Raw genomic sequence first — 24115 nt, 5'->3', positions numbered from 1 at the left:
AGCAGTTTAAAAGTGTTGCCTTGTGGCAGCTTTTAGTTTGTCAGGAAACTGCCAAGGACAATGTTACTGGATAGGACATGCCCATCAAGCCCACCTGGTTAGTTTGACAAATCAGTTTAAATCTGTAAAACCTGGTATGACTTCTCACAAAATGAAACACAAGACATCTAACAGAGGATGTTTCTTAATCTTTGGTGAGTATTTGTATGACTCTCTACTATAAAAATGGGGCTTGTATGGGCAACTCCAAGTGGTACCAAAGGTACCCAGATATTTGGAGATTCTGAGAACTTCTGCCATACAAAGCTGAACAAAAGCCTTCATAATATTACGTACACATGCCACACCCACCTGTACATACCTCATGCCAACTCAAACAAAGTCAATGTGAGTTATTTCCTCTGAGTCACGAAGGCTGTGGCCATATAATACCGTTACACTGTCTATTTAACTGCAGGGAGTGCTAGTCCGGAAGCTGATAAGACCAAATAACGCACACACTGCAAAATTATAATTTAAAAGTACAACATATCCAAAGAAGAAGATAACTGAATCCACAATGTTACATATGAAGATCTTATGCAACTATAAACTAATCTGAAACAGACCCAGCTCAAAACAGCCTACAGTCGTATGCTACTTAAAAGCTATGACTATTTAAAGTACACCAATATCTTTAATCAGTTGTGTGAAAACACTTATTATTGAGTGGAACATAAAAACTATCTAAATGAATCCCAATGAGACCATCTGTCCCACAGCAAATCACACTCTTACTGCTTTAGTAGTGATTCTTGTCTGTTAATGCTGTGGATAGAGTTGTCATGACTTACATTATTCATTTGCAAATATGAAGTCATTTTAGGACCCATTTCACCCTCTCAATTTAATGCTCTTATTTGTATGCCAACTTGTCTGAGCCCAATGTTTTGTAGGCAATCATGACAGCAAAATGCATAGTGAGCATTGTCAAAAAGAGACAAAGTAGAAAAAAGAAGGAAACGGGAAGAGTTCAAGAGGAACTGTTTGAGAGCACAGATGTGCTGACTAAGACCTTAAGAAAGTGAATTGCAGACAGGTTGAGAAGAGAGAGGTCATCACCTTAAAGAAGGGCAAAGCAAGGGGACAATACACCTTCTAACAGATGGTAGCGGGAGCTAGGTGTGTGTTTGAGTGGAAGTGAAGGAAATGTCATTACACGACTGTCTAGAGGTGGTTGTGGAGGTAATGTAAAGGAAAAGCACTAATTGAAGCATTCAGAGAGGAAATTTGTAAGGGTTTAATCTGTTTGTTTCACACCTTGATTCAACGTGCCTCCACTCAGGTAAAAAAACAAACACGTCCCTGAGAAGCCAGTAGAATATTATATGTAACTCAGATTACACTATAGAAGGGCTGGAGTGGAGATTTATTAAAGGCTCTTCTGGGTGGTTTTTAACTAGAACTAAAAAACAGAAGTTACCAGCATCTACAAGTTTGCCCAATTTAATGTATGAGTAACAATGTTCTTCTGCCTAAATTTCACTGTATGTATTAGGAAATAAGGAAATACCATATTACCTCCTAAGTATGACAGTGCTACTTCCTTTAAGTGGTTCTCACTTTAACCTTAATGCACTAGTCCAATGGAAATGGACTATTCAATTTTAGGTTTTAACCACTGATCATGGTTCAGTGGAATGACCCAGACAGCCATGTAGCTAAGACAAACAATTCTGGTTAGGGTACAGTGCTAAGGCTGTTTACATTCAACATACTGGGGCGACTAGAAACAAATCCACTGTACTACCATGTGGTCAATGAGGTTTGAAAAGGCTGGATATGCAAAATCACTGGGTTTGTTTTTCAACTTGTGACAGCATATGAGAGGAAAGCCCAGTATTACATTCTTATGGGCTGACAGCAGAACTCACTGAGGGCAGATATGGACAAGATAATGTAATCATACTACCTGAGAAAAGAAATTCATAAGATGGGGATTAAATTAATGAAAACGTCAGAAAAAAACATTAACTAAATTTGAAAGGTAATCTGTTGCCAAACAAAGTAGTAAATGATTGGTGGCTGACAAAAGGCGTCACATATTTGTCATGTCAAAATGTGCCACTGAGTTGAACAAAAAGGTTACCAAACTTAAATACAGTGAAACTGCCCATCTTTGCATGGAGGTGTTTATCCATCCTTCAATAATGATTGTGTAAGAGAAAACTGAACTGACCGTGATGCATGAAGCCATTGTTGCAGAGCCCCACACCCAGCGTCACAGCATCCTCTCGGGTCGAGCAGTCTCCCTGGGAAACCAAATCAATGACGCACACAGTCGGTCAGTCACAATGCCTGTTTACACCTTCTTATGCACAACACACTGCAGCACCACTGGGGTTAGATAGATGATCTGTCACATGCACGTGTTAATAATATGTGCCTAAAAAATACAATGAGACCCAATTCAACACATGCAAATCTATTGGCTTTAATAGTAAATTAAAAAATACTAGATATAGGGTTAGTTTATAATTAAACTGTCCTCCATTTGTGCCATTATCATTAACAGCAGAGCTGATAAGACGACACATATCTAATTTTTTAGGGGTATGATTTTTATAATACACGTACTGTCACTACTTCTACTGTAAGCTGAAAAAAAACCCCACCTTTATCTTTCCAGGGGTTCAGTTTAGATTATGGATGTCATTGTTATGTTTGTAGGAGTTTAAAATTGTGAAATTCTTGGCTTGAATTTCTCAATAAACAATAAACAGACTGTTTAAATGTAAAAAAAAAAAAAAAACTATGGTCTCTAACTTTCCATTTACATGAACCTAAACCAATAAATATATGAAGAACATTTCATTTGTACTAGAATGACAAATTGAGAATAAAAGAAAATAACTATTAGTATGGAACTATATAGCACAATTAAATAAAAAAAATAATTAAATTCTTGTAATGACATTTATAAAGAACTGATACAATCATAAAGTCTTGCTTCAGTTATAAATTGCTCACCTGAGAGATGAGCCACTCCACCAATTTGCTAGCAGGCACCACAGATTTAAAGGTTTTCAGGTGGTGGTCTCTGTCCCTGAAAGAGCAACAAAAAAGTTCACAAAATTTCTTTTTACTGTTTCTCACAACTTGAAAAGAAAAACACAGTTTGAGTTCTCTTGTATATAAGAAATATAACAAACAGCACAAATGACATTTCACTTCCTTCACAAAACAAAAGCTACACTTTTTAAAGTTTTTTATGAAAGTGCTCCAAATCTGACAACGTTGCTCTGCTTCTCATGCACGTGAAACTTGGTGGTTTTTGTGTTAGCTTGCAAAGAAATGGCAGAAAACAAATAGCTCTGCACTGGTGCGACAAAACCTGTTTGTGGTTAACTGCCTCAACAGAGGATTCAATTCTCTGTCATAAACATCTCTATTGTCTGAGAGTCTGATTGAGCCATTTCAAAAGCAGAATTGTCTTGGTTTAAAGCCCCTCATACACTGATCTTTGGAAATAATTGTCCTGCTGCATCACTCAGCTTTTTCTGAGCTTCAGCTGGCAGCCAGACATCCTGATATTATCCTGAAAGAATCCCTCTTTGATAGCACTCAGATTTGCAGAGCTAACCATAAGAATGCTTTGCAGTCATCACTTTGATTCTCAGAGCTTTTGTAATCTTATATGAGAAACCACCATGTACCAGCCTACTGAACATGTAAACATGTAGAGCAGGAAACACACAAAGGATGTGTGACTGGCTGTGTGACTTTGTTGGCAACAAAGTGTTTGTCAAGCGTGTGGTATACTCCGCTATGTAATATAAGCTGATTATGCCTCAGTTATATTGTAAGCAGTCACAATCAGATCAAAAGTCCAATGCAATATCTACTGACTGAATATTTGTGCAGAAGTATATGTACAGATACTGCATGTGATGCAATGAAACAGCATAGACAGCGAGCTACTTCTAAGCATCAACTGCTGATTAAGTAATTTTCTGTATGAGGCTGGGCGTAACTGAACTGCATAAATCAGCAGGGGCTTAGTCTCTTTACAAGTTTAATAAAACAGAGGCAGAGTTTGTATTTAATTATAAACATAAATGCAATATATCTATCACTCAAACCTTCTAATTAATTGAAGCTACTTGCTATGTCAATTTACTGATAGATAAAAAAAAAAAAAAAAAGTTTATATTACATAATAACTGGCAGGCAGACAGAGGGATCGCCTTTGTATGTTAATAGGATTTGTCCTCAGACCAAAGCTCTTTGTTTGCACCAATGGCAACCCCAGGCACTTCAATCAGTGGCTGATTGATGGGGAAAAGATAGAGAGATGGTGGTGGAGAGGTAGCACAGGAGGGGCTGCAGTGGACAGAGGATATGTGTGTGTTGTCAGAGAGAGACATTGCGTGTTTCATGTGCCTGTATGAATTTTTGGTTTTACGCCTATTTAGTCTCAGGAATACAATGCATGCTAGGTTCCACACATTTATTCAAGTCAGTAGAGTTTTTGGATAAATGATACAAACAAATATTAGTTTAAAAAAACATTTCAGACACAGTTTTTCATTTATAAATCAAATAAGCAGAAGCGTTTAAGAGTTGGTGTGGTTATATTTCAGATGAACTACTGTGCCCGTAAGCAAACAAGTCATGAAAACCTTCCATCTTTAATCTGCACTAAATGTTGAAAGCATGAACCTAACAACTGGTTCAGCTTGGCTGGGACTCTAGATAAGAGAGGAAAGATTTGATGGCTGTAACTCCTGGCTGTGCTACCATTTGTTCAGCCATTACGAAAAGGTTGACACAGGGTGAATGCAAACCATTCATGAATATGCATTTTTGCACCTGGAAGGCAGGCATATTTGCATATAAGGAAGTAAAGGAGAAGGATAGAGCGGAGCGAAGGGCAGGTACTTACTTGATGACTGGCGTGTAGAGGCTGTGAAGGCGGCAGTACAGCCTGACGCCCTAAAGGAAAAGAAAGTGAGCTGCTGAGTCATAGATACATCATGTACACACCTTGGATAAACAGGTACAACTATGAGCAAAAGACATGCACATGAAAAGAGTAACCCCGAGGCTATCATTTTAGGACAGAAATCTCAAAACAGACATAATCATCTTAAATTTTTTCTACCCTTCAAGAACTTTTTAATTTAGCTTGTAGCTGAGTTTTTCTTTCGGGGGAAGGGATTATTACTTTTAAAGACTTCACCGTTTGCTATAAATTTGTGTAAGTCTTATGAAAAGCACTATACTGAATGAAAGAATTAAAAATGTAAGCTTTAAGATACTTTGATGTATAACTAACTATACAATAAAACTGTTTAACTCAACATCTAAATCTTTGATGGGGTGTTCATAAGCAAGTACAAAAATGGGGAAAACTTTTAAAATGATCCTATATTTAATTTAGTTTATTCCTGAATTAAAACAGATCTCATCATTATTGCGACTTTTGATTTAGTGTAACTCTAATACACATTTCTGGACTGTTGCTTTTCATATACAACATGAATAAGGTGCCGGAGCAGGGTTAGTTACCTTTGACATGATGTCCTCCATCTCACTGCGGGCTTTGTAGGTGCCATCATCATAGCGGAAGCGATACAGCACCTGCTCATTCTTGAACTGGTGCTTGTCTGACACTGAAAAATCACCAAAAGAAGAAAACATAAAGTCAGCTGGGATACTGTTTAAACAGTAGAGCAGCATTTATCCTTGGAGACTAATCTTGAAAAAAAGAAGAAATTAAGAACATTTCATTAAGACTGATTGTCTTTTATTTGTTTCACCTATAAGTTAATGGCATCTCTATAAAGCAAAGCTTGCCATTGTCTACTGGTGTCACTGGATTAGTAGTTAAGATTTGTCACTGGCGTATTCAGACATGAAAGGCTGAGAGACATCAAAAGCTTCAGCTTGAATTTGTCTGCAATCAGTTTTGTTTTCATCTCTCCACTTCTGACAAGTAAAGTAAGCATCAATACATTTCAGCATCCAGAGGAGGATGGCATGTGCTTCAGTCAATGTTTTTTTCTGAATGTACACAGGCAAATGTTTTATAAATGACTCAAGATCTGCTGGCAGAGTTGGGCTGTTATTGACTGTCAGGCCTGTTGTGTCCTTTAACATAGTTAATCTCCTGAGGGTAAAAGGGTTGAAAACAAAAAAGAGGCTAGTGCTAAATGTTTGAGGGAAAACTGCTGTTGTAAATTTATGGATGTGTGCGGGTGAACAATGATATTAAAATATTCAACAAAGCAGCCAGCAGCCGATTCCCACAAAGTTCCCAACTTGCATTAATGAACACAAAACTTCAAAACGAAGCTTTCATACTGTATTCAACACATAAAATGGAAAATGATGGACAAAGCAAAAATCTGTGAGAAGCTAAGAGTGAAACTGCCAAAAAGAAGCAGTCTGGTTCCACCACAACAAGCTGGCATGCACTCAAACAAGAGGCCGGTTTTAGTCTAGACTTGAAATGCCCAAATAAATCCAAAGTAATGCCCCACAAAAAATACATGTATGTGATTAAAAAAAAGTATGTGATATGATAGCATAATTATCCTCAAAGCAAGGAAGATGTCAAACATTCAAGTAGAAACATGTGTTATGGTGACTCAGACATGTATACCCAATAAGATAAAATGTACTATAAGAAGAATGAGGATGATTGTCTCTTACTATGTAGGTATACAACCAATGGATTACTCAAAATATCTGCAGTTTGCCACATTACCTCTGTCAATCTGATTTCTTACAGTGACTAACTTGTGACATCTACATTTTTCCTTAAAGGCCTAAACCTTTCCAGTTTGCCCACAAAACCTCACTACTATCCCACCAAACCCTCAATGTCATCACTGTATAACTCTGTGGTTGTGGGTAACTGCATGGGAGGATCTCTTGGGATTTTCCACAGGTATTAAGAAACATAACCATTGGGTCTCAGCGAAAAAGAGCATGGTGTACACTAATTGTGAGAGTGGTTTGAACTTACAGTGTGCAAGTTCCCCTTCAGCAATATCCTGGGCAACTGCATTCATGGATTATTTATAAATGTTTGTGGATGTGTGTTGGTTTTGTTTCCTAATGCATAATTTAGGCTAGTGAACCTGTGTGTCACCCTGAAGACAAAATCTGGGAAGTGAAAATAAACACTTCAAGAAAAATGAAAATAAACATTTCAAGAAAAATCCTGATCAGACTAAGAACTGTGGTGGCTTCTACCATGCTGCGCTCAGAGAATGAGAAAGAAAACTGAAGGACAAATTATGAATAAGGAAATAAAGAGAAATGTTAAAAAAACTGAAAAGGGGTTTAGTTTCTTTCTCACCGTGGTGGATGATGCCATTTTCCAGCAAGGCTTGTCCCAAGTTGACCCCTTCGTCAGCTTTACTGATCTCTCCACTTTCTAACAGCCATGACACAAACTCACTGAGGGAATGAGACAAAGATGTGGATAGATGAGGTCAGGTTAATAATCTGTCTCTTTGATGCAGGGCCACTTGATGAGATGTTTTAACAGAGTTAGTCATAAAATTTAACAGTGTTGACGCCACTACCCCGACACGTTTGTTTCTTAAAATTCTGCTGATTTAGTTGGTATTTTTGTAACTAAATTACATTTTCTACTTCATTCATAAACGGTGATGCACATGGCTCAAGCTAAATACTGTACCACTTATTAAATATACAACATGAAAAATCTAAAGTTAACATTTTGCTGATACTCAGCTTTATTTTGGTATTATCAGTAATAATATCAGTATCACATGTTGCTTGTGATGTAACCAGGAGATGTGCTGACATATTTTCACCAGCAGGAGTTGTTTTTAGTGCAGCTTAGTCTGAAGAGTAAGAAGTCATTTTTGTACTTTAGTTAGGCTAAATCAGTTCTAAACAGAGTTCACCTGTTATGTTAGGTTAATTGTCTGACAGCATCACGTCAATAAAGTTTCTGGAAAAATTGTTTCAACAGAAAAACTGTCTTTCACCAAAATGCCTTGTTTGAATATGGTAAAACCCTGGTGTAACATAGTTCTGTGGTTCCTAACTTATTTTCCTTGGGGACCCTTTCATGCATATACTAAAAAGCTTTGGACCCCTGCCCCACCCCACGATGAAACTATACTTGGTTTTATGCTTTCAAAAGTGAGATTCTCACTGTAAATAATGTATTCTGGCTGAGTCTTGTTCTTTGATAAGGTTATATGTTAAATGATTAACATATAACCTTACTTTTTTTCCCCCTTAAAACAGGGACAATTTCTAGACATTAATCACAATGGCTCTTAATGTTCAAAGCCTCAGGGACCCCCTTGGACTAAGTGCTGGCTATGTTCTGGCAGTGGCTCAGTAAGTCTGGTAGCTATGGTCTAGTAATGGTTTCTGATTTGGCTAACTTTGGGGCATGTGGCTTTGGGGGAGTTTTGGCTGATAACTGAGGATTGAAGATTTGGTTTAGTTTCAGAATCCCAATTTTTCATTCATAAGGCAGCTGACTGTTATTCCTTTGTGGTTCACGGGATTTGGGTCAACATGGACAAAGAGACTTTGGCTACCAGGGAAGCAATGCTGCTTAAGTGTATATCCTGCAACCGTAGCCTACGGTTTCAGGTGACTTACATAGTATAACCAGTGAAATAAATCCTTTCTGAAGCTGAGCTGGTCTGGCTGTCTTCTGGGAAGCTTGTGCAATGCAATATGTTGACACAGTGGCAAGGTTATTTATTCAGAGGCTGTTTACTCTTCCAAAATGAAAGATATTACAGTATTTTAATGGTTTAGTTGGACCACAGGTAAAGGTGATGCATATTCTACAAATGATCTTTTTCCACAAATATCCCACATATGTGTTTGGACATACAAACCACCCATGTTTAAACATTTCATCTGTGCTTCCTCAAATTTACACCCAGAGTGAACTGAGAAAACGTTTGAAAGAGAAAATTACATTCAGTGAAATTACTTCCCCAGATAATCATGAACAGTGAATTGGCAAGACTTGTGCATGTGTTCATTAATTCCAAGACAAAAGACACCAGCATGGAAGTCATTTTAAACCATGTGTGTATGAAATCAGGTCTTTTTTGCTCCCAGATTTGCTTTCTGGGAATCATGGGATGGATGTATGAACTAACATGAGTTTTTAGCAAATCTCTAACATGCTAATCAAAAGGCCATTTGCATATGACAGAAGTGTGTAAGCTCAGGTAGAAGAGCAGACACGTGGAGCCATTTGTCACTGTCACCATAATTATTACTGTAAGGCACAATTGTTATTTTGTGTTTCATTGTTAAGCACTTTGGGATTTTTATCTTAAAAGGTGCTATGTAAATAAAGATGTACTTACTTTACTTACTTATTAATAACAGTTTTGAGTATGATCTGCCTTGTCTGTCCTCTAGTCTGCATATGCCAGAGATATTTGAGTGGGTGTGTGGACAGAGGTCAGTCCTACAAACATAGTTGTAATATTTGGGAATGTGTGTGTTCATTGTCTCTCTTTATGCTCAAGTAAAAGCTGGGGGCTGTTAATTGACATTGAAAGGGGCCACAGCTGAATGGGAGAGGATGCTCTGTGCTTGTGTGGATGTTATGTAAGAGTCATGTTAATTTTGGACTCTGAGCTGTAATGGGAATGAATATGAAATGCAGGAATGGTGAATAGAGAGGGGAAAATGGGAGGAGGACTCAAAAAGGGTTTGAATACAAAGATAATGCATTTGTAGGAACATCTTCAAATCACTTGTCAAGCTTGTGAGTATTTATATCACTGAGACAATAACTGAAGATGAGCAAAGTCAACAGGATTCTCTGTAGGTATTTGCAAAGCATCCGTTTTTCCTTTATATCGTTAGTGCTTAATAAGTTGCATCATGGGACAATGCATTTGTATGGTGATCTTTAAAGTTGGTACTGGAATGAGATTCATACGTTTTTAAGAAATAAAATTTGCCATTAAGGTGGCACAGAAATAATATTTATCCCTACAGAAGGCAAAAAAAAAAAAATGGGGAAAAACTAAATGTTAGTCATGAAAGAAAACCATGAATAAACTTTTTCCACTGTGGACAGCAGACATTTAATGGATATAAGCCATCAACCAAACTGGGCAAACAAGCCAGAAATCAGAAAGCACTGAGCAGCATAAGCGGCTGTTGTTAATGTCATCAAAACGACAAATGCACAGATAATGCAGGGTGCAGTCATCGACAGGAAATGGATGAGCGATAAAGTGAACAAAGTCGGAGTTGGTAAAATGCTGAAAGCGGGTGGAAGAGAGAGGCTGGCAGACTAGACTGAAACAGCACAGATGAGACAGAGAAGGTAGGGCGACAATTAAAAGGAAATGTCGGTGAAAGTGATCATTTGTGTTGTCTACAAATATGAATCAGCTTATGTTCTGAAACTGACTTTGAAGGAAGGCATAACTTCGAGACATAACAGTAAGAACACATGATCTGAAAGGAAGAAAGAGTCCTTACATACATATACATATATGCATAGCAAAGCAGAAGGGGATTCTTATAAGGTCCCAGGATTAAGACCATTTTGAGAAGTACATGAAAAAAAAACCTCAGACAAAGACTTCATGTGGTTCTAAGGACATGGAGCCTGTCTCTCAGAAACACAATTACATTTTTGAGCAGCTTATTAAATGTACATTTTGACACTGTGGCTGATTATGCACCATTATTGTCCACTACATTTACCTCTAGCTAGTAAACCGTTTCATAAGGGGTGCATTTAATGATTTCTGAGCAGCCACATTAGCTGTGTTGGGAGACATTAATGGCTGCTCCCTGGTTTCTCTTTAAAGGCTAGTCAACTGTTCCTATCATAGTCTTAACTCATTTTCTTTTTTTGCTTGCCTGATACAGGGCCAGAAAGAATTTCAATTGCTTCTGTGAATCTCACATGAACTGATGTGTGTGTGTGTAGCGCAGCTGTAAGAAACTTAAGCAAGTCCTCTCTGTCAATTCCCTACACTGAAACAGTGAAGAGAAACAAAGAGAAACGGCCTGCTAAAGAGACTCTGCTAAAGGTCCTCTGATAATGAAAGGTCTTGGTGTGACAGAGTGGCCTAGATGATATGAGGATGTGAAGCAACTTGGCCCTTTTTTTAACCCATGAGTAGAGGCTGTGAGGGGGGCCTCATTACAGAACAAGAGGACATTGGATGAAACAATTTAGGCAATTTGCCAGGACTTCGAGGTGACTGAATACCAGCTCTTTTGAAAGACTGCTGATCTTATGTAACAGTTTGTAAAGTCTCCATGTGAACAGCATAACATTGCAGTCACATACTTGGAACATCAAGAAACCATACACAGAGGAAGCAAAGGAAACTCACTTTCCCATGAAGCACTTGGGCACAATGCTGAGCTTCCTGCGCCTGTCTTTAATCAGGTGTCTACTCTTGGTCATCATCATGTGGTAGAGCTTCTCCCCTTTCTCTGCAATCATCACATAGGCATCTCGTTCCATTCCCAGCTTGAGACCTAAAAACAAAAGAAAAAGAAACAAGTCAGGTTCAGGAGGATTTGTCACAATTAGTGCAGTCAGCGTCAATAGACTGAGACTCCGAAGGGGTGAAAGCTGATGAAAATGTGGGAAGGGAAATGAATGTGTAAACAAAATCTCGGCCAAGAAACACACAGCAGATCCAGAGATTTCAACTTGCTTTTCAAGGCTATCTAAATGTATCAAAGCCAAAAGGAAAATGCATGTCATGGCTCTGTTAGAGGAGACAAATGGGCCTTTGCCTGGACTGCCTGGTTATGTTCCGGTATTATGCTGACAGTTTGTAGTCAGAAAAAGGCCTTGGAGGTTCGGGTCGGCCGCAGGCTTCTGAAACAAACCCAGATGTTAATCTCCTCTAGACTCCAGGGAGTAAGTGTAGTTCAGGAGGGCAGTGTTGATTTGATCTTGTTTCAGTGTTGATTTGTCAACTATTATTTCTTGACTGTAAAGCAGAATATGTGAGGGTCCATTGTAGGCCTGCTACCCCAGCAAAACCACCGTACTGAGTACTTGGTTTGAGTTGCTTAACATCGTCATGGTCTTTGACGAACTTCTGAAGTTCACTGTGAGATTTTCTGACTCAGGCAACTTCACTTCACTGCAACACTTTGCTTAACTCTACTGAGCGGCACAACAAGCTTCTAAACTTAAAACTAAAGTACTCTGTTTTACGAGTTTTAATGTGGTTGATAAAGCTCTTATTATGCATGTGTGACACCTAGGGGGAAAATAAAAATGCACCCTTGGTACTTTGTCAGATGACAATCATCCAAAAGCACTCTTTTAGGGATCTGAATCACCTACTTTGCTACTGGTTTGCCATCATGCCAGCAAGTGTTGCTGATTGCCTGGTAAATAATAATGATTAATAATTTCACTTCTATTTTGCTTCTATTTAAATTGTGACAAAATCTTTTAAAAATGCACTAATTTTCATTTTTGTTATTAATACTCTAATTCTTTTCTTGATACAATTTTTTGCTATAAAGAGGCAGGAGTTTTTTTTTTATTAGTTGTATATTTCTGATTGTATTTTCTTGAAATTGAGTTTAAATAAAATACCAATAAAAAGAAAGTCAATATATCAGCATATTACAAAAGAGAAAATAAAATATTGGATTTATCTGATTTGATTTATATTTGATGTTCACATCAACTGAAATCTAAAATGCGCAACTTTTCAGTTTCATTACACATTTAAACTGTTTATAGGTAGATAATTAAATGATGGTGTGGGAGTTTGACGGATGGGAGTTGGGACAAACCTCTCAAAAAATTGCACAGTTTATTCTTGAAACCAAATTTTCCCATTGAATCTTTGGGGATCTCCACTGGCGGCCTGTGATGGAGGTGGGGTCACATTACATTTGGCAGCAGCTGGAGTATAGTTAAACAATGAGTGTCATTGAACAACAGACGGGGCCCATCCAGTTGGAGAGCCCCTTCAGCTTCTGGTCCAGCTGTCAGAGCTCGTCTTAAACTACACCCACACCCCCTACCCCCCCAATCTTCCTGTGCTCATTGGCACGAGATAAAAACCAACACAATGTTTGACCCATGTGTCTCCCTAAACTTTCATAAAAACAGTGATGAGACAACACCTCCAGCTGGCAGTTGCTGAACAATGTAAGTCTGAGGAGAGCCACATGTCAGAGACAGGAAATACATGGAAAAAGGTCACATTAAATTAGGTGTGACTTAAGAAAGTAATAATGCATGCAGGGCAAGAAGTGAAAAACCATTGGTAGTTGTTGTTGTCCAGACAGGGTTAAAGAGGTTCAGGAAAAGGAAAGCATGCTGAATGTAAAGCATATTGTAGAGAGGGTAATAGAGGGGGAAAGAGTGGGGAAAATGGGTACTGTGACTGATCTGGCATCTGTTAGCCTCAGGTCGATTTCCGCCGGGTTGAAATTTAACACCACAAGCTGCAGCACACTCCTTCATACTTATCTGTACTCTGAACCCTTTCATCATGGGAGCAGACACTGATAACATCAAAATAACGAACACAGGATCCAAAAAACAAATTTCAGAAAAGCCAATATTTATGTTGACAATTAGCCTCAATTAAAACTGCAGACAGAGCTGAATCTGTGCCATTCAGCCAAATTATGCTACAATACCTTTGGAGGTCCAGTTTTGAGTGTTAGCCATCAACACTATCAAGTGGCCTCTTGTGCACCTCCACAAATCTGGCCAAAGCCTTTCATACTGTCTAATACACAGAACATAATACAGACAGATGTGCTGAACAGGTGGGCACATATTTTGGGGTTAAAAGTTGGAAGTCATAAGTTGAATAGTACTGAAGAAGAAGTTGCTGTTTACCACAAACTACTGACTTCTTTAGAGAGACTAAATAATCTAGTGCAAATTCACCTGCCTGAAAAATGTCTGAAAATTATGTTACTGTCCTTTAACATATGTGAGGCACACTTACTGCAGCATAAATAGATTAGATTAAATGTGTCGGATGTGACTGTGCTTCACTTTGACAAGTCAATGCTTTTCTATTTTAAGAATATGGAGAATAAACTTTTTAAGTATTTCTGTTACGTGTGAATGAGACATTTGACAGTCAGACCACAACAGAGGAATTGATTAACCAAAGCATCTCTGCTGTACAGTTTTCACTGTATGTGAAAAATGGATTGTCGTGCCAGCCTCTATGGCTAAGGGGGACCAAAAAAAACAAAACAAAAAAAAACAAAAACAAATCAAAGCTTCTATTTTATAAACAAAGACAGGCAGCTTGTTCAAAGTAGGACATGTCTGTAGGACATAAACACTGTGTATGGGTGACATGCAAGGACATTTGCTCCAGTGTACCAGTTTGTGATGTGCATGCAGAGTGAAACCAGCAATCCTGCTTGCACTGACAAGTGATTACTTGAGAAGATTTGCAATAGATAGTAGGAATAGCAGCTGTAACAATAATCATGGCTTCACTTTAATAAGAGAAGGTCCTAATATATGTGTATACAGTTTAATGAGACACAGAGATTGAAGTAATTTATATTTTTTATTCCACCTGTGCATTTCTTAAAAATGCTAAGTTGATATATCTCCTTGGCAAAAACACTATCAACATACACCATACTTTTTTATATACATTTTGCATCCAAGGAGCCAGAGCTTCTTATAAACTTCTGAAGTGGTTTTGAACAATGGTTCGCCAGGCTTTTTGAGCTTTTCTGAGTTTTTCAAAGTTTTTTATTGGAGACTGGCAGCTTGTTTCACTCATTTTCAGTCTAGTTCTGTTACTGATGCTTTTTGTTATTGTTGTCAAGCCTCTTAACACAGATATGTGTTAAGAGACAGACAGGTGTTCAAGCATAATAAAAGGTTTAAATTTAGCACACAACTTACAGAGAACTATGTTAATATTATGCAGGAGGACATGAACAGAGGGCTGCTATAATGACATTAGAGCCAATCAGAAGCAGAGTAGGTAGGTGGGTATTTGTAACAACTTTACTAGCAAAAAACTAAAAACCAGAGCCATGTCTCCCACTAGGCTTGATCAATTTGAACTGCTCTGTTTTTGACTTCATATGTCACTTTAACTTAAGAAGTTAAATAATAATGATTTAAAAAAAAAATGGTAGTGAGGTGTTCATGTTTATGTTATGTTTTCTTTTCTTATTTGTCATTCTGATTTTTCTCCAGAATGTGGTGAATTTATTTTATATTGAATATATTTTTAAGTTATTTGCTTATTTGTAATACTTTTCTTGTTATTATTGTCACAGTTTTGTATGTTGTTTATACATAAAAGAAAATATAGTGAAACAGTTCGAACACAATAAATGTTTTTGCAAATTTTTCTGGACCTCTGGCCTTCAATGGAGAGTAGATATGGACCATTAAAAATAAATTTCAGAACCCCTGTCCTATCATATAAATAATTAATCACACCTGTGGGAGTTATGAAACCTCTGATGTTGGAATGTCTTTCCAGGCAGGATTATAAAAAAGGAAAGACTAGAGGTATGACCTTTTGTAAAGCATCACTTACTCTCTCTTTGCTCCCGTTCCCTCAAGATGGCATCCAGCCATTTCTGCTTGTCCTCTGCATTTTTGGCCATGCAGACAAACCACTTGTTTTTAGCGGTGTTGTGGATCTTCCAGCCATTAGTCACTGTGTAGTTGTTGCTGTGATAGTCCGCTGAAAGGCAAAAAAATGAAGGAATTGAAAAAGGGGCCAGCTTTTAACACACTAAGGCACATTAGTATAGCAGAATGGCTGTTATGGTCAGAAATATACGTGAAAGAAACTAGTTGCAAATAGTTGTTTACACTAACTTCAGTAGCAGGTAATGGAAGTAAAGATGACAATCAAATCATGCTTATAAATGTGCTGTAGAGGTTTACATTAAAGTTTTCAGTAAAGGCGATTTATGTCCCAAGAACTGATTTAAAAAGTCAATTATAAAGAATCAGGATACACTTTAAAAGCAGTGAAAGTTCATTCTTTTACTGACTCAACAAAATCTTTCCTTGTACCCATTTCTATCGTCCATTTAGCTGCAGGTGAGCAGCCACTGAATAATAAATGGCCACTGGTAATGGGGTGCATTAGTCCCGTGTACAAAGGTCGTTTAAATAGATCTGATCCTTTCGGCCTCAGGAAGAAGCTCCTGCTTTTCTGAGAGAGTAGCAAACTGTGTTGAGAAATGTGTTGTACAACTGTTGAGTCTTCTGTTAGGAACTCGGATGGGAAAGCTGAAATCAAGTCAAATCTTGTCGGTGTAATGGCCTAAGCAGTGTTACAGAGGTATAAATCAGCAAAGACGGGAGCTGAACTCTATTCTACTCTACAGTCATTTAGCAGATGCTTTTTTCCAAAGCGACTTACATCTGAGAGTAAGAACAGCACAAGCAAGAAATCAAACAGGAGAGGATATTATAATTAAGTGGTAGTCAGACCGCTGTTAGACACAGGTGCTGTTGTGAAGTGCTAGAGGCAGTGCATTTCTTTGCTTCGTTTTGTTTCTTTGTTTTGTTGTTTTGTTTTTTTTTTTTTTTACAATAGTCCTTTGTTTAATTACGAGATCACAATTTCATCACACAATATCATCTTGTGTGTAAGTGCACGAAGCTTATTTAGTGCAGAGTTTTGCCAAAGAGCTGGAAAAATCTTTCTAACTCAGTCCAACGAGAAGAAGAAACGCTCCTTAAACAGCTGAGTCTTTAGCTTGCTCTTGAAAGTACCTAAGGACTCTGTGGATTGGACAGAGTTCGGTAGATCGTTCCACCACCGGGGATTAACAGAGGAATGGAGTCTAGCTACTGATTTCGCACCACGTTGCGATGGGAGCACTAGATGTCTTTCACTAGCAGAGTGTAACTGTCGAGAGGGAATGTAGCTTTGGATTAAGGAGTGAAGGTGAACAGGAGCCATTTGGGTTATTGTTTGCAAGCCAGAAACAGAGCTTTGAATTTGATGTGCGCTGCTAAGTGTCATCTGCATAGCAGTGGTAGGAGAAGCCATGAGAGCTAATGATGCACCGAGTGAGGTGTACAGTGAAAAGAGAAGAGGGCCAAGCACTGAGCCCTGAGGCACCCCTATTGTCAGCCAATGTGATCTCAACACTCCCCCTTGCCAAGATACTCTGAGGGATCTTCCTGTGAGATAAGACATGAACCACGAGAGGACAGAGCCTGAGACGCCAAGCTCCGAGAATGTGGAGAGGAGGATCTAATTGTTGACTGTGTCAAAGGCAGCAGACAGGTCCAGCAGTATAAGAATTGAGGATTGACCAGCGGATCTGGCAAGCCGTAGAGAATCCGTAACTGACAGGAGAGCAGTTTCAGTAGCGTGGCCTTGTCTATAGCCAGACTGATCTAGATCGAACAGGTTGTTGTCTTGGAGGAACTGTGAGACCTGACTGAAGACGGCACGCTCTAGTAGTTTTGACCTTAACGGAAGCAATGCGACCGGCTGGTAGTTTTCAACCTGCTGGGTTGAGTGTGGGTTTCTTCAGCAGCGGGGTAACTCGAGCTTGCTCGAAGGCAGAGGGAAAGACACCGGATTTAAGAGAGGAGTTGATAATATTGGTTACTGCAGATTTGATTGTAGGTAGAATGCTCTGCAGGATGTCGGTAGGGACAAGATCAAGAAGACAGGTTGTGGGTTTTGAGTTGACTAGAAGTTAAGAGACTTTGATGTCATTTAGAGAGCGGAAAAAGCAGGGTGAGGCACCAGTAGATGGTTGGGGCGGGCTAAGTTGGTCAGGCCCAGAGAATTGGTTACTGATGGTAGCAACCTTTTCAGTTACTCATTTCTCATTTTTCCATTTATTCTTCCAGTCACGTTTTAGACAGACACACCCTTGTTTCACAAGTTTCACACTTGGTTATCAGATCATCTGTGCTCTGAGAGTGCAGATGTATGTCCAACTTGGGGCACCCCTAGTTGTGTGACTAAAGCATGTTTTTCTTTGTGGTTTCCCTTTTAGTAGATTAAATGTGACAGCCAGAAGCCATCATGCAGAAAAAAAGTCATGTGAGCTTGCAGAAATATTTTACCAGCACAGAGAAGTGAAAAAACAAGAGGAAACATGTGAGGTAAAGGAAGCCCAAGTGTTTCTACACTGATGGACAACGTGCACAGAGCCCTTTGTAAGGCCTCGCAGCAAACCACAATAACAACATAGGCTTTTTTTGTGTGTTTCATTTCGAGCTAAACCCCACAACCAGCCCAAAAAATTTGAGTTGTTGAACTTTGGCACATTCTCTCAGCCTAAAGGGCAGAACATCAAGTTTACAGCCTTGTTCAAGGCTGCTTTTGCACTCCACATTTGAGACACATCAACCCATTACTGAAAGGCTGACATCAAAAGGTGCTACATTAGATTGCAAGCTACATCCTTTTTGAAACTAGATGCAAGCATGATACTCCACCCAAACTGTCAACAAGTAACTAATTTCTAACTAATCTTCTCAAAATGAAAGCTTTATGAACTAAGGTGTGACATAAAATATGAGCAATGTAAGACAACGGATTAGTTATATTTTTGCATGTCATTATCTATAACAAAATATCAAAGAGGCTGATTTATATAACATGACAAATAATTAGAATCTCCTTAAAAGTAGCTAACAAATGCTAAGAGAGAATTAAATTAATGGACATGTAGACTGTCTCCAAAGTTAATGTTGAAGTGCAAACACAAACCTGTTCCATCTTCTACATTTTCCACCTCCATCACCTCTGTGTTGATTCGGCCTCTGAACACATAGAGGGGGCCATTGATAGACTTGGTCCTCTTGGTAGACTTCTTTCCAGAAACCCTTGGAAAAGAGACAACACCGTGTTCAATCTCAGGCAGGAAAACATCCGCTGATGCCAGTGCTACGCGGTAAGAAAACAACTTGTGTCAGTAGCATATGCACATTCATAAACATGCAGACGTTGGAGCTGCACACTTATGTCTGTGTTTTTATTTTGCTTGAATGCTAATAATGTGTCTATTCTAACAGGAATGTGGGCATTTGCATTGATTTTCCATGTCTGGATGCATTACTCAGCCAATAAAAATAAGTTCTAATGCTTTCTTTCTTTCTGCTCCGACACTTCTTTTGGCAGCTACTGTGTAGTTATCCAAGCGTTGCATTTCTCACCTGGACTTCCTTTTACAGTAAACCAGAAGGTTGTCAAACAGAAAGAAGACCCGTTCCTGGATATTGCCTGCCGAGATTTTGAGGAGATTTCCATGAAGCAGCAACTCTGTGCAAATATCTGTCAGGTTGGTTCCCTGAGGGAAAAAAAGAATGACTGAAATGAAAGACTGGAATTTCATTCACTTGAGTATAGATTCTTCACAGTTAAGCGCAACTCAAGCTGATTTTATCTAAGCAGAGCATGGAAACTCACATTGTAGAGCTGCAAGGAAAACCCTGTTGTTTGCATGAAAAACTCAGTGAAACAATACAAAAATTCAACTCTTGACATTGAAAGCCAGCTGTTTTCATTCTGTTTTCAATGATAGGAAAGACAGCGAAGCTGTCCCCACACTACCTTGTGCTTGTTTGCTGTGAAAACCACATGAACAGTTTTCTTTCAGGACAGTTAGCCGCTTGTAAGTCAAACCCTGAACCTGTGGCAAGTAACTCTAAAACTTAGCTTTCATGTGGTGATAAATAAAAGCAGAAAGATTTTGCACCAAACCTGCAAACTATTTTGCTGAATTTCATAATGTAGACAGACATCAACACTGCAGTACCTGGGTAGCCCCTGCACAAGTGTTACTTTGACCTGTACATATTGTTGTATTGTATTGTTTATTATCCTGTTGCAGAAACAAGGGACGTTTATTCTCCTCTCAGGATGTAAATACACTATCACACACAAGCTATAAATACATAACTGCATCCTTACAACAGAATACAGCTACAGCTGTACATACATAGAAGATGAGTCATGATATAGTAGGTAGTACAGATTGAGTAGAAATACTTATTCCTTTCTCTTATTCCTGCAGTAAAGCCTTGTCAGAAGGCTTTTTTTTACTTCTATCATCCCAAAAGGAACTGAAAAAAAAGTAACAGCTTTATCTGCTTCAACATGCTTATTCAGAAAAGCGTATTATGATATTCTGTCTACCGCCTTCACAGGATGAGCTCAACATGAAAGCCTTTTCTCGTCAACTATCAAATGAATCAAAACTTGTGAAGACTGAAACGTAACAAAGGTCAGTTACAGACATCACACCCATATCAGCCAGAGCTGCATCTCCATTCAACATATATGGACACATTCATGGATCAAATGATTTGTGTCCCTAATTTCACACAAATAATTTGGAGTTAGAAAATCAGTTTTAATGAAAGTGATTAAATGAACCATTATTCAGGAGGTTGTTGACATGAATCTAAGGGTCTATGGAAAAATAAAAAGCTGCTTCATTGACTGAAGACAGCATGGTGTCCGATTAACCTTTTCACAAAGGGACTAAACTTCAGGACCAATTCCAAACATTATTTATACATAATTATTTTTTAGAAAATCATTTTCAGATTTTTCAGTTTCAACTGGGGGACGGAAATGGATTTCACAGATACATGCATGAGCAACCATTTGTTCACATGTTCCTGTCAAAGCTATGAATGACAGATGAAACCACTTCCTTTATATCAAAAATCAAACAGCAAGGGAATACGAAGGGGGTTTAATGTAGCCTGGGGAGAACTGGTATGAGAATAGAACCTGTTCTCTTAAGCTGCAAAGACAAGGCCGTGCATAAATTGGATAATAAAGGTAAAAGACAACTCATTACTCATTGTTAAATGGATCATTCCACTCCAAATCATCCGGAACTAAATGCACCCATATGTGGACTCAGAACAACCTCCTCTCTTTGGCTTGCAGGGTACCTATCTTCCCCCGCCATGTCCCCACAGATCAGCTTTGGGCTTCAGTATGCCTTGTGATTCTCTCAACGTTTCTTTTCTTAGGGCGTATACATGTAAAACTGGGGGAAGGGCTCATGGGTCAGACAATCGATCCTCACGTCAACTGAACTAGACTGAGGTGGGGGGTGGCGACAACCTCACGGTATGCCTATACCTGCACAAAAGCATGCATGTCATGCCTGCAGACACATCTAAATTTATGGTCTTTTAATGTATGTGATGGAGTGTGAAGTGTACAAATGCATGGTGGTGTATGTGTGTGTTCATGCACCAGTAATGTGTCTGGGCATGATTCGACACTATTGGCGATCTCCTCCATTAGGGCTGGAGATGATTAGCTTTAGAGAGTGGCTGGAAGAGCAAGACTAATGCTGTTAGTTAGAAGGTTCATTTGGAGGGGTTGCACGATTGGAGGAAAGTGCCTTTCCAGGCATGATCCTGAAAACAAACAGTATGTACAATTTGAACACTTGCAGTCTGCTTGAGGCTTTGCTCTGAACAAATCAAATAAGCATTCATTAAATGAAAATTTAAAGTTTAAATTTGTAATAAAAAGTATAAACGTGATCTGTTTAATGACTGATATCATTTTAGTTTAATAATCATTGAAAGCTCAATGTTTAGTAGAATGTAACACAAAATATTTCTATCCAAAGAAGAAGAAACAGGATTTCTATTTTCAGTTTCACCTTGTAAAGCTCAATTTCAATTAGTTATGAAAGTCGTTGAAAAATTTCTCTTGATGTGCTCCACTGAATCCACATGAGATATTATATACAGTAATGAGACATTTCAGTGGCAAAAGTATTAACTAGAAACACAAAGAATGTAATAATCAAAATCCTATACTTTTAGTCTTTAGCTGAAAGTGTAAAGTTTAAGCAACCATTTGTTGTTTAATGTTGTCTTTTAGGACAGTTTTTAGAGCCAAGGAAGACAGGAGTCTACTTTTGCAAGCAGATACTGGGATGTCCCAGAAGGGCCCACTCTTCCACATCCAGAACCCTCCCTGGACATGTGAGACTGGAGCTCTGCTTCTTAGGGCTCTTTTGATTGGGCAATGAGCCCGCTGGCATACCCATCGGCACCCTGTGTGGGTGGATTGTCCCATTGGTGCCCGCTAAGACAAGGCCTCTGTTGTGGTGGGTGAGGGAGGCGTGAAAAATGCACTGGACCCTTCACTCAGCTCCCAAGCCCTGTCTGTGGCCCCTGTGCTCAGAGCAGTGATTTGGCTGCTAAATAGTTTAGCTGTTAAAATAGAGAAGAACTGCAGAATTTGAGGTCATTCTAAAAACAAATCTGGTGGTTTTTGATGGATTTTCAATGTAGGAATGTTTTTCCTTCAGTTTGCCAGGAACTGTGCATATGTTGCGCTTAGGATGCTCTAACAAAGATTCCCTTCCTGTCATCAAATTTAAATCTCACTCACTCTCTTCTTGATCCTTTCTCATACATTTCCCCATACGTTTCGTCATGCACTCACCTCCCAGCCTTCAATGTGAGACTGCAGCTGTTCCAGAGCCTCCAGCTTCTCCATCTGCCTCTTGGTCTCATTGATGTTGGAGCAGACAGCCTTCATGGCCTGCAGAGCCTCTTCCACCGCTGGATAATCTGAATGCTTCTTAGAAGTCCTTTTAAGTAGCTCCTACATTGTGAAAAAGAGGTTTAAATTCTAAACTGCAGAATTTTCTAAAAGCAAACACATAAAACTATGGTCAGTCTCAAAGGGATGGTTTTGTAGAGTGGGACCTTTATCTACTTCAATCCCAAACCTACAGTAGTAGTAGATGGGTGCCAGTCTGATAAAGTTAATGAATGAGTGAACCATACCTAAGCAGACACATTATGCTCTGGACACAAACATACCATTTAGTTTTTAAACTGTCAGAGCAGGCTGTGATGAGACAAACAGAGACACTGTTTAACTTAATGAAGGTACTGTTACATCATGTCAGCAACTGTACGGTACCTTCAGCAGCAGAGGGTACTTGCAGATCCTCTGAATTGGGGAGAGAAGGTAGCCCTCCAGAGGAATATCTGTACTTTTCTTCCCTCCAAGTAGCATACAGTGCTTAAGAAGAAAAAAAAAAAGGGGGGGGGGGGGGGGGGGGGGGGGGGGGGGGGGGGGGGGGGGGGGGGGGGGGGGGGGGGTGTTAGAGTATTATCAATGACTGTAACAACAGATATATGCATGTACTGTTACTGAGAAAAAGGCTGATTAGTCTAGTTCTATCCTAAGAGTTGGACTCATTGGCTAGTTAGTATTTATTTACTTTACTTCCTAAATCCACTGTAAGCTAGTCAACACTGGGTAAAGTATGGTAAAGTTAAAAAAAAAAGAATGGGAAAAAAAGTTTCTACATGAGGCGTTTCCTTTTCAAAGCGCCTTTTGATTCATTTCAGAGCAGTGGAGTCCGTTAACTTTTCCGTACCTGCCTTATAAAACACCTGTCTGCAACAACTGTTATATTGTAGTTTCCAATGTTTTCATTGCCAGTTCATTTGTTTCAGACTCTGTTTGCCTGCTGTTGTCATTTATGCTCACAGGCAATCAATCTTTTCAAGGTCCAGCTGTAGCAAACTAATCTTTGTGTCCACATGTAATGCAAAGTATATTTTCCATATGTCATTCATAAACAAAAAGTTGCTCAACCTGTAATGTAGATTGAGAAAATAACTGAAAAAGGCATATGTGACTGTGGAACAGATGCCTTTGGGTGGCAACAAATCAAAGGAATATTTGCATAATTAGTCATGCAGACTTGTCTTGTTAGCAAATAACGCATAATTTCTTTCAGCATCATAACATTACACTACAGTACGCAGAGCTATCACTGCTTCCATCAAGCTATTTTAGGTAATAATGTCATTATTATTGGATCTCTGTGCATGACTTTGGATTTTGTCATGAGAAACCACAACAGCTGGACTTGGAAAATCTGCTTTGACCACACAGTCTTTAAGCTGGTAGGATGTGTATGGTTTATGATTACAAGAAATACCACTTTATGTTCAGTTTGAGGCACATTTTAAGGTTAATTTTATGGGGTATATTTTGGTTTAAATATTTTTATTGGCATAAATGCACCCTGTACACAAACATTCGGACATTTCTGGAGTGTTTGGTGGTAGAAACTTTGGCAACAACAACAACCA

The 24115-nt window shown here is 38.8% G+C and overlaps 1 protein-coding gene across 2 annotated transcripts in view; it reads right to left on the bottom strand.

Moving 5' to 3' along the window:
* Positions 1–24115, bottom strand: part of prex1 (phosphatidylinositol-3,4,5-trisphosphate-dependent Rac exchange factor 1) — a 77549-nt gene that overhangs the window by 26856 nt on the left and 26578 nt on the right. For both annotated transcript variants that reach the window (XM_042003839.1, XM_042003840.1), the window contains exons 5-15: positions 22929–23030; positions 22443–22604; positions 19169–19302; positions 18723–18838; positions 15561–15710; positions 11373–11520; positions 7349–7449; positions 5551–5654; positions 4925–4974; positions 3010–3085; positions 2219–2291 (exon numbers count right to left, since the gene is read on the bottom strand). In XM_042003839.1, the coding sequence (XP_041859773.1) occupies positions 2219–2291; positions 3010–3085; positions 4925–4974; positions 5551–5654; positions 7349–7449; positions 11373–11520; positions 15561–15710; positions 18723–18838; positions 19169–19302; positions 22443–22604; positions 22929–23030 (1216 nt within the window). The remainder of the gene's footprint in view (positions 1–2218; positions 2292–3009; positions 3086–4924; positions 4975–5550; positions 5655–7348; positions 7450–11372; positions 11521–15560; positions 15711–18722; positions 18839–19168; positions 19303–22442; positions 22605–22928; positions 23031–24115) is intronic.

The sequence above is a fragment of the Melanotaenia boesemani genome, chromosome 13, assembly GCF_017639745.1.
Source record: "Melanotaenia boesemani isolate fMelBoe1 chromosome 13, fMelBoe1.pri, whole genome shotgun sequence".
In the NCBI taxonomy this organism is placed as follows: domain Eukaryota; kingdom Metazoa; phylum Chordata; class Actinopteri; order Atheriniformes; family Melanotaeniidae; genus Melanotaenia; species Melanotaenia boesemani.
This window is presented reverse-complemented; position numbering and strand designations above follow the sequence as displayed.